The sequence below is a fragment of the Xyrauchen texanus genome, chromosome 32 (assembly GCF_025860055.1).
Source record: "Xyrauchen texanus isolate HMW12.3.18 chromosome 32, RBS_HiC_50CHRs, whole genome shotgun sequence".
In the NCBI taxonomy this organism is placed as follows: Eukaryota; Metazoa; Chordata; class Actinopteri; order Cypriniformes; family Catostomidae; genus Xyrauchen; species Xyrauchen texanus.
In genome coordinates this window covers 36,624,335-36,641,623 of record NC_068307.1, presented here as the reverse complement: position 1 = coordinate 36,641,623, position 17,289 = coordinate 36,624,335, and the positions used below count along the sequence as shown (strand labels likewise).

General features: G+C 37.3%; 2 protein-coding genes across 4 annotated transcripts in view; both read left to right on the top strand.

Moving 5' to 3' along the window:
- LOC127625886 (testis-expressed protein 264 homolog) overlaps positions 1-9,697 on the top strand; it is an 81,319-nt gene extending 71,622 nt beyond the window's left edge. The window contains 1 exon segment of the mRNA XM_052101327.1: positions 8,162-9,697. Within this exon segment, the coding sequence (XP_051957287.1) occupies positions 8,162-8,454 (293 nt within the window). The 3' untranslated portion in view covers positions 8,455-9,697.
- Positions 9,698-13,092: 3,395 nt separating this feature from the next.
- The window catches only part of grm2b (glutamate receptor, metabotropic 2b), a 54,704-nt gene continuing 50,507 nt past the window's right edge, over positions 13,093-17,289 (top strand). Inside the window, exons 1-3 of one of the 3 annotated variants that reach the window (XM_052101313.1) lie at positions 13,093-13,158; positions 13,389-13,473; positions 15,021-15,206. The gene's annotated coding sequence lies outside the window, so the exon portion shown is untranslated. Of the gene's footprint in view, positions 13,159-13,388; positions 13,474-14,572; positions 14,909-15,020; positions 15,211-17,289 lie in introns of those variants that run through there. The other 2 variants (XM_052101311.1, XM_052101314.1) reach the window with 2 other exon arrangements.

The following is a 17,289-nucleotide window of genomic DNA, read 5'->3' as shown; positions in this document are numbered from 1 at the left end:
ATTCAATTCTTCCTTCCAGCTGTTGTTAAATCTACATGTATATTTTGTTTTTTTCACCGGAGCACCAGCTGAGTCTTCTCCTCCCATCTACCAGTGATGCTTGATTTAACATCCCGCGTCTACTACCTGCGCGGATATCAACAGCGCAAATGCGTTGTAGGTTGCCAGATTGAGGTCATACATGATTTGTAATTTGTATGATGTGTCGATTGTGTGAGTAGGATGAGTTTCATTCAAGATCTGGCAACTGGACCACCTTGGAATAATATACTGATTTGATTATTCATATAACGTGGTTTGGGCCATACAAATTACGGGAGGTTTTTTTGGGAGAAATAACAAAACAGGAGACTCCCGGGAAAAACGGGAGTGTTGACAGGTATGCAAGCCTTCCCGAAGATGTGCTCAGTTTTACAACTGATATTTGTACATCTAACGTAAGTTGAGCGTATTGGACATTTCAGTTTTTCAGATCTTTGGAATTGTTTTGTTAGACGAGTAATAAAGAGAAAAAGGTCCATTTATAAAAATAGTCGGAAATGACATCTGTTATATAAAGCAACTCATTTGCAGTTAATTGTTATTTCTACCTCTTTCTAGTCACAGAGCACTTTATTTTGAGAGTTGTTTAAAGTGAGAGAAGATCCTGTAACTTAGTGCAGTTTGGGGGAAATTGTAATGTTTAATAATTTATTTTACTATGAAAATAAAATTTAGCATTGAAGAAAGGTAGATTTTGTTTGTATATGTGGTCAATAATAGTTCTTAGAAAGAAAATCGGAATCTGAAAAAAATCGTTATCGGCAGGTCACACTTCGAAATCGAAATCGGCCAAGAAAATTGCAATCGGTGCATCTCTTAATATATATATATAAGAGATGATATATATATATATATATATATATATATATATATATATATATATATATATATATATTTTTTTTTATTTTATTATTTTTTCTTAATATTTTGATGATATTTAATATTTATCTCAATATTGATATACAGTATTTGCTCTGAAATTTATATTGAAATAAATAAAATTGAAATTAAAATAAATAAATCCTTCATTAAAATTATTCACAGCGCTTCACTTTTTCCACATTTTGTTATGTTACAGCCTTATTCCAAAATGGATTAAATTCATTATTTTCCTCAAAATTCTACAAATAATACCCCAGAATGACAACGTGAAAGAAGTTTGTTTGAAATCTTTGCAAATTTATTAAAAATAAAAAACGAATCACATGTACATAAGTATTGACAGCCTTTGCTCAATACTTTGTTGACGCACCTTTGGCACCATTTACAGCCTTAATTCTTTAAGTATGATACTACAAGCTTGGCACACCTATTTTTGGGCAATTTCTCCCATTCTTCTTTGCAGGACCTCTCAAGCTCTATGAGGTTGGATGGGGAGCGTCAGTGCACAGCCATTTTCAGATCTCTCCAGAGATGTTCAATCGGGTTCATGTCCTGTAGCCACTCCTTTGTTATCTTGGCTGTGTGCTTAGGGTCGTTGTCCTGTTGGAAGATGAACCTTCACCCCAGTCTGAGGTCCAGAGCGCTCTGGAGCAGGTTTTCATCAAGGATGCTGCCACCACCATGCTTCACTGTAGAGATGGTATTGGCCAGGTGATGAGCGGTGTCTGGTTTCCTCCAGACATGACACTTGCCATTCAGGTCAATCTTTGTTTCATCAGACCAGATAATTTTGTTACTCATGGTCTGAGTGTCCTTCAGGTGCCTTTTGGCAAACTCCAGGTGGGCTGTCGAGGAGTGGCTTCCGTCTGGCCACTCTACCATACAGGCCTGATTGGTGGAGTGCTGCAGAGATGGTTGTTCTTCTGGAAGGTTCTCCTCTCTCCACAGAGAAACGCTGGAGCTGTCAGAGTGACCATCGGGTTTTTAGTCACCTCCCTGACTAAGGCCCTTCTCCCCCGATCGCTCAGTTTGGCCGGGCGGCCAGCTCTAGGAAGAGTCCTGGTGGTTCCAAACTTCTTCCATTTACGGATGATGGAGGCCACTGTGCTCATTGGGACCTTCAATGCTGCAGACATTTTTCTGTACCCTTCCCCAGATCTGTGCCTCGATATAATCCTGTCTCGGAGGTCTACAGACAATTCCTTTGACTTCATGACTTGGTTTGTGCTCTGACAGGCACTGTTAACTTGGGACCTTATATAGACATGTGTGGGCCTTTCCAGTTCATGTCCAATCAACTGAATTTACCACAGGTGGACTCCAATCAAGTTGTAGAAACATCTCAAGGATGATCAGTGGAAACAGGATGCACCTGAGCTCAATTTTGAGTGTCATGGCAACGGCTGTGAGTACTTATGTACATGTGATTTTTTTTTTTCATTTTTTATTTTTAATAAATTTGCGAAGATTTCAAACAAACTTCTTTCACGTTGTCATTATGGGGTATTGTTTGTAGAATTTTGAGGAAAATGATGAATTTAATCCATTATGGAATAAGGCTGTAACATAACAAAATGTGGAAAAATTGAAATGCTGTGAATACTTTCCGGATGCACTGTATATTCCATTATTTTTCAATAAATAATTAAATCATGAAATGTCAATATATATGTCAATCAATAAATAAATTATAAAATGTGTCAACAAATAAATAATTATCCAAAAGAAAATGTATTTTACATGTCATTTATTTATTCATTTACTGACACATTTCATAATTTATTTATTGAAAGATATAATGACATATACAGTATATTAATGTTTTTATTGAAAGATTTATTTATTAATATGGCACACTGAGTCCTCCATAGTTAATGGCTTAAAAATTTCTATTTTGTATTCATTTAGAGGAATTTATATTTCAACCCTATTTTTCTAAATAGATTCAGAATTTTTAATACAACATTTTAAAACACAGTACTAAATGTATATAAAAATAAAGACTTGCTTTTCACACTGTTTTTCAATTAATGAACACAAGGAAAAATTATATTTAAAAAGTTTCATTTATATGCACAACATGTGCATATAATTTATATCCAAGAACATTTTGTTCTGGACATCTAAGATATAACATTGGATTATTCACTAATTTTTAGAAAACTGCCTAAGGTAAAACCATATATAAAGGTTTTAATTATTCAGGGCTTACAGCATCAGTGATCAGCGGATAAAAGAGACATTTGCATTTGATGTCTTACTCAATTATATTTAGGGGCCAAACACTGAAAGTGCATAGGCACCTATTGTAATCATCAGTGTTCTTTTTTATTCTTCTTCTTCTGCCATTGAGTCTATGGCAGCCCATAGAACCATATGTGTCACACAGATAGAGGACAATCTGAACATTAACTGGAGCAAATTTGGAGTCTCTAACTCAAATCCTTTAGCGCCACCAACTGCCCAAATTTTCACACATGTTAATACGAATAACTTTTGAACACCTAAGCAACTGCATTGCAACACTCTGGAACTCAAAGTACTCAACAACCTGGCAACTGCCCATAGCATCCTAGTAACCATGTAGCAACATACTAAAAGCCCCCAACAACCTGGAAACCACCCAGAACATCCTAATAACCCTATTGCAACATACTAAAAAAACTCAGAACACCTTAGCAACAACATAGCAACCACCCTCAACACCAAAGCCTTGAGGCGATGAGTTTTACATGGGCAGAAACCATTCTAAACATTCTGTTCAATGCAACAATTTACATGGTTTTACGAACAGAAATATGTTCATTGGTCCTGTTTTATGAATAAGGCCCATTGTCTTCTGAAAATATTAAAATCGAATTATCTAAAAAGGTTTTTTTGTTCACACTCTCCAACACCCTTCCAATGCCTACACATGCAAATACTCAAAACACTCGTCTGCTCCTTTCCATCTCACACAAGACTGCTAATTAGTAGCAGTCCAAAAGTAGCATCATTGAAGAAACAACCTGGAATAGCTGATTAAACAGAAGGAAACAAGTTCTTCTCTCTCACTCTAAAATGAGAAGATGTTCAGGGGCATTATTAAGAGGAGGAGGGCGTGAATTTTGGGAATATTTAATAGGCTACGTTCACACAGAGTTTACTAACAGCTGTGACTTTCAACATTTTCTATTCTCACGGAAGCCATAAACGATGCCTGTAACCATAGTGACAGTGACTAAAGTGAATATCAAATATGGCAATTTCAGTAACATCGAAAAAAATTATTTCAAACAAAATCTTTCTAGCATGTCAGGCCACTGGTGGCCATCTTTGGAATGCTCTCAGGAAGCTTTTTCCAGTCATGAAAGTGCAGCTCCTATCAACTTGAATGGGTAAAGACCAAAATCTCAAAAACAGTTGTTCAATATTAAGTTCAAAAAACATATTTCAAATCAGTAGTAAAATCTGGTTGGTATTATAAATTGTGCTTCTTTACCTCAGATTATGCAAAATAAAAATGTCCCGGCTTGTATACTTGAGAACTGCTTTCTCAAGATGATTGACAGGCAATGTCTCTATCTAAAAGGTGATTGGCTTTTTAACCTTTAAGGCAGGACTTATTTTCCTCATCCATTGACCGATGGCCATTCCAATTTTCCCTATTAATTTTAATAGAAGTGGCCCATCTCTGCTAAATATTCTCATATTCAATCGAGGCACCGAGTTCTCTTAGGTCAAGAATCAAGTATCAAAAAACGAACATCATAGAAATACAAAAACAGCACATTTCATCATAATTCTTAGGAGAAATAAAAGTAGCCTGTTCACCCAGTAATTATAAATTAGTCTTAAGAGTGTAGAGCGCAGCATTTGCATCGTGTCCAGACCACAAAACTGGGAGTACTGGGAGCGTTTTTGGTGGAAGCGACTACGTTTACATGGGCACCAGAAAACAGTTTTTTGCGAGGAATCAGCTTATTGCGAGAAAGTGGTATTCCCGTTTATATGCACTTTATAAGCGGCATACCCTATATGCCCGTACACATGCGGCTCGGTCAGTAAACAACTTTATCAACGTAATTTCCATGCAATGCTTGTGTAAATAACAAACATGGAATCCAAGGAAGACTTTGCTATTTATTCTCTGTTGTTTGCTTTATTTCCAGATATCCTAGAGTTGTTTATGTGTTTGTTTCTTTAACTTTCTATCGCAACCTGTTGTGGAATTGTGCTGCAATAGTGGGATTTCCCGCTTATGTCAAATTCCGTGATTCCCCCAATGTGCTAGCGCATATCAGAATCAGAATCAGCTTTATTGCCAAGTATGCTTACACATACAAGGAATTTGTCTTGGTGACAGGAGCTTCCAGTGTACAACAATACAAACAATACCAAAACAGCAGGGAGACATAGGTAATTAAAACAAAAAACAAAAAAGAATACAAAATAAATAATTATACATATACGTACATACACTCACCTTCATACATACACACACGTAGTCTAAATCTATTACAATCTGTTATATAGAGAACAAAAAACTGTATATTATGTACAGAGCAATGTAAGTAATGGAAGAAGTGGATATGTTGGATAATATAAAATAGAATTAAACTGTGTATTGCACATAATTATTGCTTAATGGGGCAATTTAATTGTTCATTAGATGGATAGCCTGAGGGAAAAAACTGTTCCTGTGTCTGACGGTTCTGGTGTTCAGAGCTCTGAAGCGCCGGCCAGAAGGCAACAGTTCAAAAAGGTAGTTGGCTGGGTGAGTGGGGTCCAGAGTGAATTTACCAGCCTTTTTCCTCACTCTGGAAGTGTATAGTTCTTGAAGGGGGGGCAGGGGGCAACCAATAATCCTCTCAGCAGACCGAACTGTCCTTTGTAGTCTTCTGATGTCTGATTTCGTAGCTGCACCAAACCAGACAGTTATTGAAGTACAGAGGACAGACTCAAGGACTGCTGTGTTGAACTGTTTCAGCAGGACCTGTGGCAGGTTGAACTTCCTCAGCTGGCGAAGGAAGTACAACCTCTGCTGGGCCTTTTTCACAATGGAGTCGATGTGTATCTCCCACTTCAGGTCTTGTGAGATGGTAGTGCCCAGGAACCTGAATGACTCCACTGCTGCCACAATGCTGTTTAGAATGGTGAGGGGGGACAATGTTGGGGTGTTCCTCCTAAAATCCACAATCATCTCCACCGTTTTGAGCGTGTTCAGCTCCAGGTTGTTTTGACTGCACCACACAGCCAGCCGTTCAACCTCCTTTCTATATGCAGACTCATCATCATCTCAGATGACGCCGATGACAGTGGTGTCATCTGCAAACTTCAGGAGCTTGACAGAGGGGTCCTTGGTGGTGCAGTCATTGGTGTACAGGGAGAAGAGTAGTGGGGAGAGCACACATCCCTGGGGGGCACCAGTGCTGATGGTACAGGTGGTGGAAGTTAATTTTCCCTGCCTCACAAGCTGCTGCCTGTCCATTAGAAAGCTGGTAATCCACTGACAGGTAGAGGTGGGAACATGGAGTTGGTTTAACTTGGTTGGTTAAACAAAAAGGATCCTTATGTATGTCCCCGGTCTGTCCAGATGTTGCAGGATGTGATGCAATCCCATGTTGACTGCATCATCCACAGACCTGTTTGCTCGATAAGCAAATTGAAGGGGGTCCAGAAAGTGTCCAGTGATGTCCTTTAGGTGGGCCAACACCAGTCTCTCAAATGACTTCATGACCACAGATGTCAGGGCGACAGGTCTGTAGTCATCAAGTCCTGTGATTTTAGGGTTCTTAGGGACAGGGAAACCTATATGTGAACATGAGGGACAGTCGCTATTGTACATTGGTGTGTAGAAATGGGTATAGTTTATTGTGTATGTGCTTTTCCCATTGTACTTCCAGAAATTTTATATTCTTTCCACTTTGTTGACTTGTTGTCTTATGACGTTCGTTATCCGGTCTGTTCACATATATGCGCACTCCTCAAAAACCTGAATGATAAGTGTTTTATTTGGTCACACTGACCCTGTTTACACCTGGTATTACGATGCGTCCTGGGTGATCCAATCACATGTGGTCAGGTGAGACACATCACTGTTTACACCTGGTCGCAAAATGCATCTCGTGTGACCACTTCTGTTCGGATTTTGAGAGGAGGGACTCCTTCATGACATATATCAATCAGCTGAATGATATTAAAGTGCAACAAAGTCAGAAAAGACCAAGAAAGCACGGAAACAATTGTGTGCTGTTTCCCCCAAATTAATTTATTTAATCTAAGCACAAACGCAACATTTCAAGCAGAATTATCCGTTATTTTAGTGTATTTCCTGTATTAACCTGAGTTTAGATGTTTGTGCTTCTCATCTGGCACGGTTGTTATTTTTAAAGCCACTCGAAATGGCAATGTTTAAACTCTTGTTTTAGCTCAGTGGTTAATTGACAGGTGATGTGTTGTGCTTCGCTGCTGTCTGGGACACATTCAGGATGGACAACATTTACACCTTAAATACGATGTGGTCACATGCATTTTCGTATGCGCTTTTTGTAATCCGATCACAAAGCGTTTTAGATCACATTTAGACCCATATTTAGGGCTTACCACGTGTGAACAGATCACCCAAAACGCATCTTAATACCAGTTGGAAACGGGGTCATTAAGCCACATTCTTGGGCAGAAACCTAGGTGTGTTTAACTGCTTTCTCTTAATCCCTGAAATCACACTTTTGTTTCCTTGATGTTTTTAGAATTCCGTTTACTGCAAAAACACTGGAATAAGCCGGCTTCTTAAGTGCATGTAAACGTGGTCAGTAACTGGATCTAAAACCTTTGGATGACTCAGCTCATATCTCCATCTCTGTGAGATAACATAACTCTACATGGGAAAAAGCCACACAGCATGTGTGCAGTGAGAATCACACTCTATGACTTTATATACAACTAGTTGTTCAGTGCAGTTCCGTTCAAATAGCACAGGTTTACCAAGCACACTCTCAAAGAGTCAGTTCAATTATAGATTGCGGATGTCACCCTCATTCACATATAAACAAACTGTGTATAATTAATCATATATAGGACTCTAATTCTGCTGCTGTGTGAATGTAGCTATAGCTTTTCATTAGTGAAAGTGTTGCTTGCTCACTGTGAGACATTAAGGCGAAATTAATCACCAGAGCTCACGTTGTTGTGTTGTGTGTGTGTGTGTGTGTGTGTGTGTGTGTGTGTGTGTGTGTGTGAGTGTGTAAACACACAGGTGCTGACTCTCACAGCGAGCGCAGTTCAGTGAGCCACCTGCCTCCCTCGGAAAGCCGAGACACCTCACCTGCCCCGTCCACCACACGGTCGCATTCGCATGGAGACATAAACTGGGAGTGTGATCGGGATTTTGACCATGTGGAGACGAGCGACACTTCCAGCGTCTCCTCCTTTGAGGAGCTGGATCTCAACTCAGACAAGATGGACAGGTGTGGCCGCACCCCTCCACCCCTGATGGGAAGTAACAAAAACAACCTGCAGGGCCAAGAAATTATGGTCGAGGAAGAGTGAGAGTGAAAAATGCGAGGAAACCAAAATGGTTTTGGTTAATTGTAAGTGTTTTGCATTTATATGGGGGAAAAGCCCATATAAATGGCTGTTTCTTTTGAGAAAAAAAAAACAAAAACATGTTTTGTGAGGATTGTTGTCTGCCCTGCAGAAGTAAGAACAGCTTAAACCAAGTCAAGCTTGTTTAGCTTGTCTGTTTTAAAGGAGTTTGGGCACTTCTCAGTTGGCCAGGCTGGTAAAAATGCTTGTGCACCAGTTATGACCAACTAGACCTGCTTAAGCCAGCTAAGAACAGCAAACCACCTTAGGTTGGTTTTAGCTGGGGGGTTTTTCCTGCAGGATATCCTGAAGGGAATCTATAAATTGTGGCTGTAAAAATGTAAAAAAAAAAAAAAAAAAAGAGCCAGGTTACCTGAATTTCTTGAAAACATTGGTATCATTTTGTTTAGGGTTTTCTCATTAGTATTTCCTCAGTAAATCTGATGTTTGTTTTTCGAACCCATTGTACATTCCTAATGACTGAAGTTAAAACTGACATTCTGTTCTAATTTAATGTGTTAGTCGTTCTTCACGTAAAAGTGTGTAATGTTGTACTTTCAATTATTTGAGTATGATTTGTTATTTTCTTTCCATATACTATGCAGTCTTAATCCTTCTGTAATTACTCATTTGCACCCACAGAAACTCCTGAAACTGAAGACTTGTGTGACTTGAATATTCTTTCATCAAAGCCATATGTTCTTAGACAAACCAAATCTTTATTTGCACCAGAAACTGACAGATAATATTGCCTCGGCAGCAGATTTGCAAAACTTGTTGTTTGTTATTTGCAACTGAAGTTATTTAGAGCACATCATTATCTTGTGTGCTTTTTGTTAGAGCTTATTTGATCATATAAATTGTTTTTACATATACTTTAGATTTTTCTCTGATATTACAAATTACACTTGATCGGTGTAGTATATTTTTTAAATATTACAGTGGTATTTTCTATACAATGAATGTTAATACATTTACAGTATGATAGTTAGGTGTTACTCACAATTGACCATTTTAATTTCTTTTTTTTTAAGAAGCAAATGTGGGCCTCAGCGGATGTCTTGATGTTTGAAAAATGTTCTCTTTGTTCCTAATTTTAGCTGTGTGAATTCACACAGGACAGACTTGATATGTTTAGATACAGTTCAGAATGTTTTATACCTATGTCTCATTTTCTGTGTTAATTATTTGTTCTACTAGTTGTTGAGCAACTAAATAAAGAGTTTTAACAGAAAGGACTGTGATTGTTTGTTCATTATTCGCAAACTATGCTATTGGTGCTATACAAATGCTATGCACAGCTCATATCCTACCAGACCAGTGTGCTTAAAGAGATAGTTCACCCAAAAATTCTCTCTTATTTTTTCTTCCAAGTCAACATGAAACACCATTTCAAAGTCATTTAACTTCAGTAATGTGCTGAGTGAAACAGAACATTCAATGAGAAAAGAAATGTAAAAAATGTAGAGAAAAATGTCCATTTCATACCAGAATGGAGTAGGACCTGAATGCGAGTTTGCAGTCGATTGTGGAGAGGTTGAAAATATTGTCTCAGGAACTAAGCCATATTTATTTGAGCCTTTTCCAGCTGGGAACCAAGATGGTGAATGGAACGTGGAGGCTGAAGGTCAAGTTCACCCTCAAGAGCATCTTGATGTATACCAATGGTATTCAAATCTTTCATTATTTGCTATTATTGCCGGAACCTTTATTACATTTACGGTAGCCAGAATTAAATAACTACTGGCAAGATTTTGAGAGGCAGCACAACATGAAATTAAAAGTAGCATAAAACAATGCCTAAATAGGTAATTGACTATTGGTTGACATTATTTCCCCCTCCTGTGCATTGGAGGAGACATCAGACAAATTGTTACATTTTGATGAAAGATAACAAAGACAAATATGTTCTTTGGAATAGCATGTACTGATGAATTATAACACCAGGATCATGTATGTAATTGTAAATGTAACTGGGTCAGTTTTGATTTCATACTGTTTAAGTTGCCCTTCAGACATACACAAACTACTGTAACCCCCATCTGTATTGTTATGTCTGGTACAGCATTCTTTGTTGTACCAGACATAACAATTGTTTGGTCTCCCGAGAGTTCAAATTACTTTTCTTTTCCCTCTGAACATAAAGTTTTTGAGTAGGTGTATGTACACAGTGACATTGAAATGCACACCTTCTCAGAAATGAAATTTGCACTCACTGAAAAAAATACATCACAATCCCTCCTCTAGAGAAGTTTTGAAAAGCACAAAGACAAAGGTCAGTGTGTTTAAAATAACTATTTCTTTGTAAGAGTCTTGGTGGAGGTAATGTACCCTGATTCTCCTTATACTGTTTTTTATTGGCTAAGATCTTTTGACCCATTGGGTCACAGAGGCCATTATATGAACTGACCCCAACCTGAACAGAATCAACAAATAGATTCTGAAATATTTTAGCATTTCTAAAGAATGCTTTGTGCATTATTCTGGCTGATCTGTTCATAAAACTTCACTTTCATGCTTACTTTAGCTCCAACTATAACAAGTACTTGTTATTTCAGAATGAATGCTTTAGCATATCAGTGGACATTTTTGCAAGATGTTGCGTCATACAAAGTTTTTCCAGAGGGCTGACCACAACTTTCAGATTTGTCTGAAAATCTGACAAATTACTTGTTCCATTTGGGTTGAAAAGATTGTAATGTAGGGGAATACAGCTTGACCCATAGAGACCAGCAGAGACTATGAAGAGTCTGAGTCAGAGTTGAAGTTTCAATTAATGAAGAGAGAGTTTACTGAAGACAAAGTTCAAAGATCAGATCTTGAACTAGAACTAACAATTATTGGCAAATGCAAATTAATTGACATCATCTTTACAGGTTTACAGGCTTCACTCAAAAAAAAAAAACATTTGCTACTTAATCAGTTTACATCATTCAAATGAGCTAAGGCAACAAAATTCTAGAACATTTTATTACAACTTGATTTCATTGTGTTCTATCCATTTTACATTTGTAAAATGGAAGTTTAATTAATCCATTTGAGTTGGGTCTACATTAATTCTTTTTGTGGTGTTAATGATGAAATTGGTCAGGGGATTTCCATTTCTCAGCATGTTTCGCATGGGAGTCGATAGTGAGTAAATGTTACATTTTTGAATTTCTACATATTTTTGGGCATTATGAATATGAATTATTTTTAGTGTTTAATGTTTTGTAATGTTGAGATTTAGAAGAGTTTATGTTATATTGAACTAACAATGATGACAGATAGATGTCAATCGTGAAATTGACACTCTGTAGTGCTTCTGACCAGCATGTGTTTAGCATGCTAACATTTACCTGTTAGTACATAAAGATTTATTTGAGATACATTGACATGTCTAATTTTGTTGGATTTACCCAATTCAGCTAGGTTCTTTCTACACAAAGAGTTTGTGTTGAGATTATATAGTCATTTTAAGTTAACTAATTTCAAACACATGGAACCACTGTCCATGATTGAATCAAGTTCAGCCATTTTCTTTTTGCGTGTGTGTTCTGATAGACTGATATACAGATATTTGTGGAAACTTTCAAAATGCAAAAGCTGTTATTTAGAGACCAAACATGAATTATTCTTAACCACTTTGTCACACTTGGTCAGCAGATAAGAATCAACGGTAATCGTAAATCCAACAGGACTCTTCTTCTTTTAGACCTGGTGCCAGAGGGTGACTGACCCTCTCACTCAATCGCCTGGCTCCCATCCCTCCAACAATTCCTGTAATCAATTTAAAGAAAGACAATAGTAGAGTTAGAGATGTAAAGAAAAAGAAAAGACTGCATCTTAAGAGAATGGACAGACCGTATCTTCTAAATGTTGAATGTCATCAAGACCCAGGCTGACTATTGGCCTTATATACTAGAACAAAACATACAGATAACATACCGTTTTAGGGCCTGCAGACCTGAGTAACAGGGCACAGAAGGTTCATTCCTGACCTAAGGGTCTACACATGGATAGCATTTTTAGCCTAAGGGTCAAATGGGTTAAAACGCACCTGCTTCGTGCTGCTTTTATGAACATGAGGCAAAACAGAAGGTCTTGTGAATTAAGAGCTCTCTCTTTTAAGAATTACTTAAAGATTAAAATGGTTATAATATTGTTTTTTCAAAAACAAACTTATAATACTGATCACTCTCTGAACTACTGATTATAACATCACACTTAATCAATTGGAAAGGATATGATGACATGAGAGGGTGTGGGACCTGAGATCGGAGAATCATATCCAAGCTGACAGTAAATTGTACTTATACTCTTATTCTAACTTCAGCCTGTTTGTCTTTTTCCTCTGGATCTCTCTGCCATTGCAATGTTTAGCAGACATGAAAAGTGTTTGCTGCCCTAATCACCACGCATGTGCAGTCCTCTCCACTGTCCTCTGAAAATATCCAAACTACTTGTGTAGAGATGTGTGTTTGGGATGTGTGTGTGTATGGAAGACAAAGCAAGCTTTGTACTCTCGTCAATGTGTGTCTTTCCATCATTGACCAACCCCCTCCTGATTTCCCTTTAATTGGTTTAGAATCCAAGAGAACCACATTTGGAGGGTGCTTGAGGGTCTAAACACAGTGTTCCAGTATTTTCACTATCTTATCCATTGGCTTCTACTAATGCATACTTACAGTATGTACTTATATTTCTCAGAGAGGGATCAGTACATTAAGTTTTGTTCTGTAATTACACCGTCTTTTATGCTGCCTTACACTGATGAATGACCTCATCATTAAAAGACCCTTTCATAAGAGTTTAGACTCAAAACCAGTTTGTGGTTAGCCTCCATAATTCCAATTGCTATGCTTTTAAATGTGTGATTAAGCTGTTGTTTCAAAGATTTTTATTCATGTCATTTGTAGAGATGGACCACTTCTATTAAAATGAATGGGAGAAATTGGAATGCCTAATGGTCAACAGATGTAGAAAGGAAGTCCTGCCTTACAGGTAAAAGATCCAATCACTGTTTAGATACAGATATCACCTGTCAATCAACTTGAGAACCCATTAGCTACAAGCTGGTAAAATTATAGTTTTTTTTACCATAATCTGATGTAAAGAGGCACAATTTATGATTCCAGTGTCGTCAGATTTTACTGATGATTGGAAAAATGTTTTCTTTGATCATAATCTTGACCAACCATGTATGATATTTCGCAGTTCCCCCATTCAAGTAGATAAGAGCTGCACTTTCTTGATTGGAAATAAATTCCAAGAGAGCGTTCCAAAGATGGCTGCCAATGGACTGACTTGCTAGAAAGACTTTGATCACACTCGTGGTGAATACATCAGCTCAACAGCAAGGACAGCAGATCAGTCTTAAAAGAATCGTCATCAAGATGGAAAATACAGTGGTATTTTGAAATTAGTGGTTTAGTTAGATTTTATTTATTTTTTGGATAACAAATCACTGTATAAAAAATAAATAAAATGATGTGTATACAGTTGTTCCCTTAAGGAACTATTTGTACCTGACCTGACCAAAGTTACTTTTGTTGCTGTACGGCCCTGGCTGTAACCTAATGTATTCAGTCATATTTAGTCATACTTTTACTTGAATATAACTAGTTAATTTAGATAGTTTCGATTACACAAACGATTAACAATCTTGGTTATACATTAATAACATATAACCAATCATAAACCGGCTCAATGATTATCTCATTAAATATTCATGATCTTACAAATGTTGATTGGTGCAAAATACGAACCTTAAATGCATTTTTACAAAAATACAGTTTGAAATTCCGAAAATTGTCTACCAAGATAATTACTTACCCAACCAGGGTGAAGTGTGTAAAACATGAAACAAAAATAACCCAGGATTATCTTAACCCAGGGTTAAAACTGATCCGTGATCATTTTAAATTAAACTGTTGTGACTCCTCCTATCTGCACACATTAAAAACAAGAGAGAGAGAGAGAGAGAGAGAGCTGTGAGAGAGAGAGAGAGAGAGAGAGAGAGAGAGAGAGAGAGAGAGAGAGAGAGAGAGAGAGGTACACTGATTGGGAGCAGGGGGTAGCTGTTCCAGCCAAACCCCACGAATGGATGAAGCTCGGACCCTCAGCACATTAAAACCCCGATAACAATTATTTTAAATTTAATCTTGACCGAAGGATTCATAATTTGTTTCTGAGGCGCCACTTAATACATATGGCAAATATTGCTCAGTAAAAACTCTGAAGTTTCAATAAGGGAGATTTGGAAAGTCGTGACTGGGAGAACCGAAGCGAAAAGATTTAGTTTGAGTTTATTAAACCTCTCGTGATGGCAGCATGTGTTTTGGACTGAACTTTTGGGCTCTCACAAAACCCTGGCTTTGAAAGAGAACAATTAAAGTGGACTTAGGTGGTCTAAAGAAGGTTTGGGTGTGTGTGTTAAGTAAGTGGCCATTAATGAGAACGCATTCATCACTAAACCCCGCTGTGTACAGGTAATATTTCCTCCACCTTCTCCTCATCACCTCATGTGCTTCTTGGTGTCTTTGTTTCAGCACCAAGGACAGATCCAAACACATCCAACGCGTGTACACCTGCGAGACGTCTCGAGCGAGCACTATCACCTGTGGGGACATTATGAATGGATGCTGATTTATCACCGACTGTTTTGAAGCAGACATCTTCGCATCTCTTAACAAGTAGAACAAGATTTTGAATTTCTGCCTGATAATTCTTCCCATGTAAGTAAGTATGCATTACATGCACGCATACATGCACGCACACCTTTGATCGCGCGACGCACTTGTGCATGCATTTGCGCAACCTTTGGGTATATAAAAAAAAAAAACAAACAAAAAACTTTTAACACCATTTGCATGATGGACTGACTGTCTGTAATATCATAAGGAATTATTTATTACTAAATGGGACGATTTATTTACATGCTACAATAACAGCAAGTCAACGTGCTTGAGAATTGCCTTGTCGCGTGAGTGCACGGATCCTTTGGCATTTCTTGAGCAGAAACGCGTCGCGTGATAGGATACAAGCATAATAGGCTTGTAATTGAATGTTAAGAAAATGTTGCTCCTTTGTTGCCAAGAAATCCACTTGGCAGAAGAGCACAAAATAATTATGATTGACAACATGACACTCTCATCTCTCTGATCTAGTTAGGGTGTCTCGATTACAAGGTAGTATTAGTATCATTACACTTTATACAACAAGTATGAATGCAAATACGTAGAAAGATTTTTTAGGTTTGCTTTCCTTTTTTTCTTTTTCTTTTTTTGGTCACATCTTCAGGAATTGACTTTAAAATGATCAAAGAACAGGTCTTGTTTTGAATATTTTTTTACATTCCAGTATCAATGTTGTTCTATATTCCCAGGCTCTACCTGTAATATTTTGGAAAGATTTTCTCAAGAATGGGCGTGTGACTGTTGCATTATATTTCAGACAAAGTCTCAGACTTTTCCGACTTGTTGAAGCATTTCCTTTTAGGGTTGATGTTTTTGTGTGTGTGTGATGGATACTAATGTCTTTATTATGTCATGCAAACATTTATACTGCTTACAAAGACAATAAAATTACATTTATTTTATTAGAAAATAATACAATAAAATATATTTTTATGTATTTTGATGTTTTATTTTTATATATATATTAAAGAGATAATGCAACAAATCAGGACAAATCTAGAACAGGATTCATTAATTTCCCACTGAAATTTCTTGAGCCGCAACTGGCTGTTAAACATATATTAAGCTACACATAAGATACACATAATCAACACATGTGGATTATCTCCGGCACTTTTTGAGTCTAAATAGATGCACAACTTGCATATTTTCAATAGTACACCCAAATGACAATAGTCAAATCATACTGTTCACGTGTTAAACTTGCTATAGTTTAATTCCATGTTGGTTCTTCATCAAATTGAAATGTCAAATGTAATTCAAGTCAATCACTGAAAACACAACCAAACTGAGTAAGAAATAACATGTATAATATGTACTGTTTGTTTACACACATAAGTGGTATTGATATTCACCATTGTCACACAGAAAATCAACATGATATAGTATTTATGTGTTTGAATATAGTACACATTTCTCTTGTAATAAACAAAGAAAAAGATTTCCTGTGATAAACTTGCAATTTTGCCTTTTTTTATGCTATACTATTTAAAGAGAAAGATATAGGAATACCCCTGCGATGGACTGGCGACCTGTCCAGGGTGTCCCCCGCCTTTCGCCCAATGTTAGCTGGGATAGGCTCCAGCCCCCCGCGACCCTGTACACAGGATAAGCGGTTGACGATGGATGGATGGATGGATATAGGAATACTAAAGAGGTGTGGGCACAACTCCAAAAATGGATGAGGTTCAGGTGGAGGAATGAGTGTTTAAGTGTTAAAAACAAAATGTGTCTACATTTTCTAACACTGAATACATCATAGATGCGGTCCACCCTCCAAGTCCACACCCTCATGCAGCCAGAAAAAAACAACACTGCATCTTCATGAATATTCCTATTTATACAAATACAAAATAGCAGATTCCTTTCTTTGAACACATTTTAAACTGTACAATTTGTCCATTTAAGTGCCATTTTCCTGTCTACCAAGTAGCCATAAGATTGTGTAAAACTAAACACCCTTGTTTAGTTCATTCACAGGCATTTTGAATAGTGTAAAGCATCCATAGCAACCTATCTAGGGAAGCTTATTGGACATGCTGAGATAAACATCTCATAGTTAATTTGCTCCATGTCTGTGAATGCTTTCATCCTTGGATAACTAACCGAGCCATTCAACTGG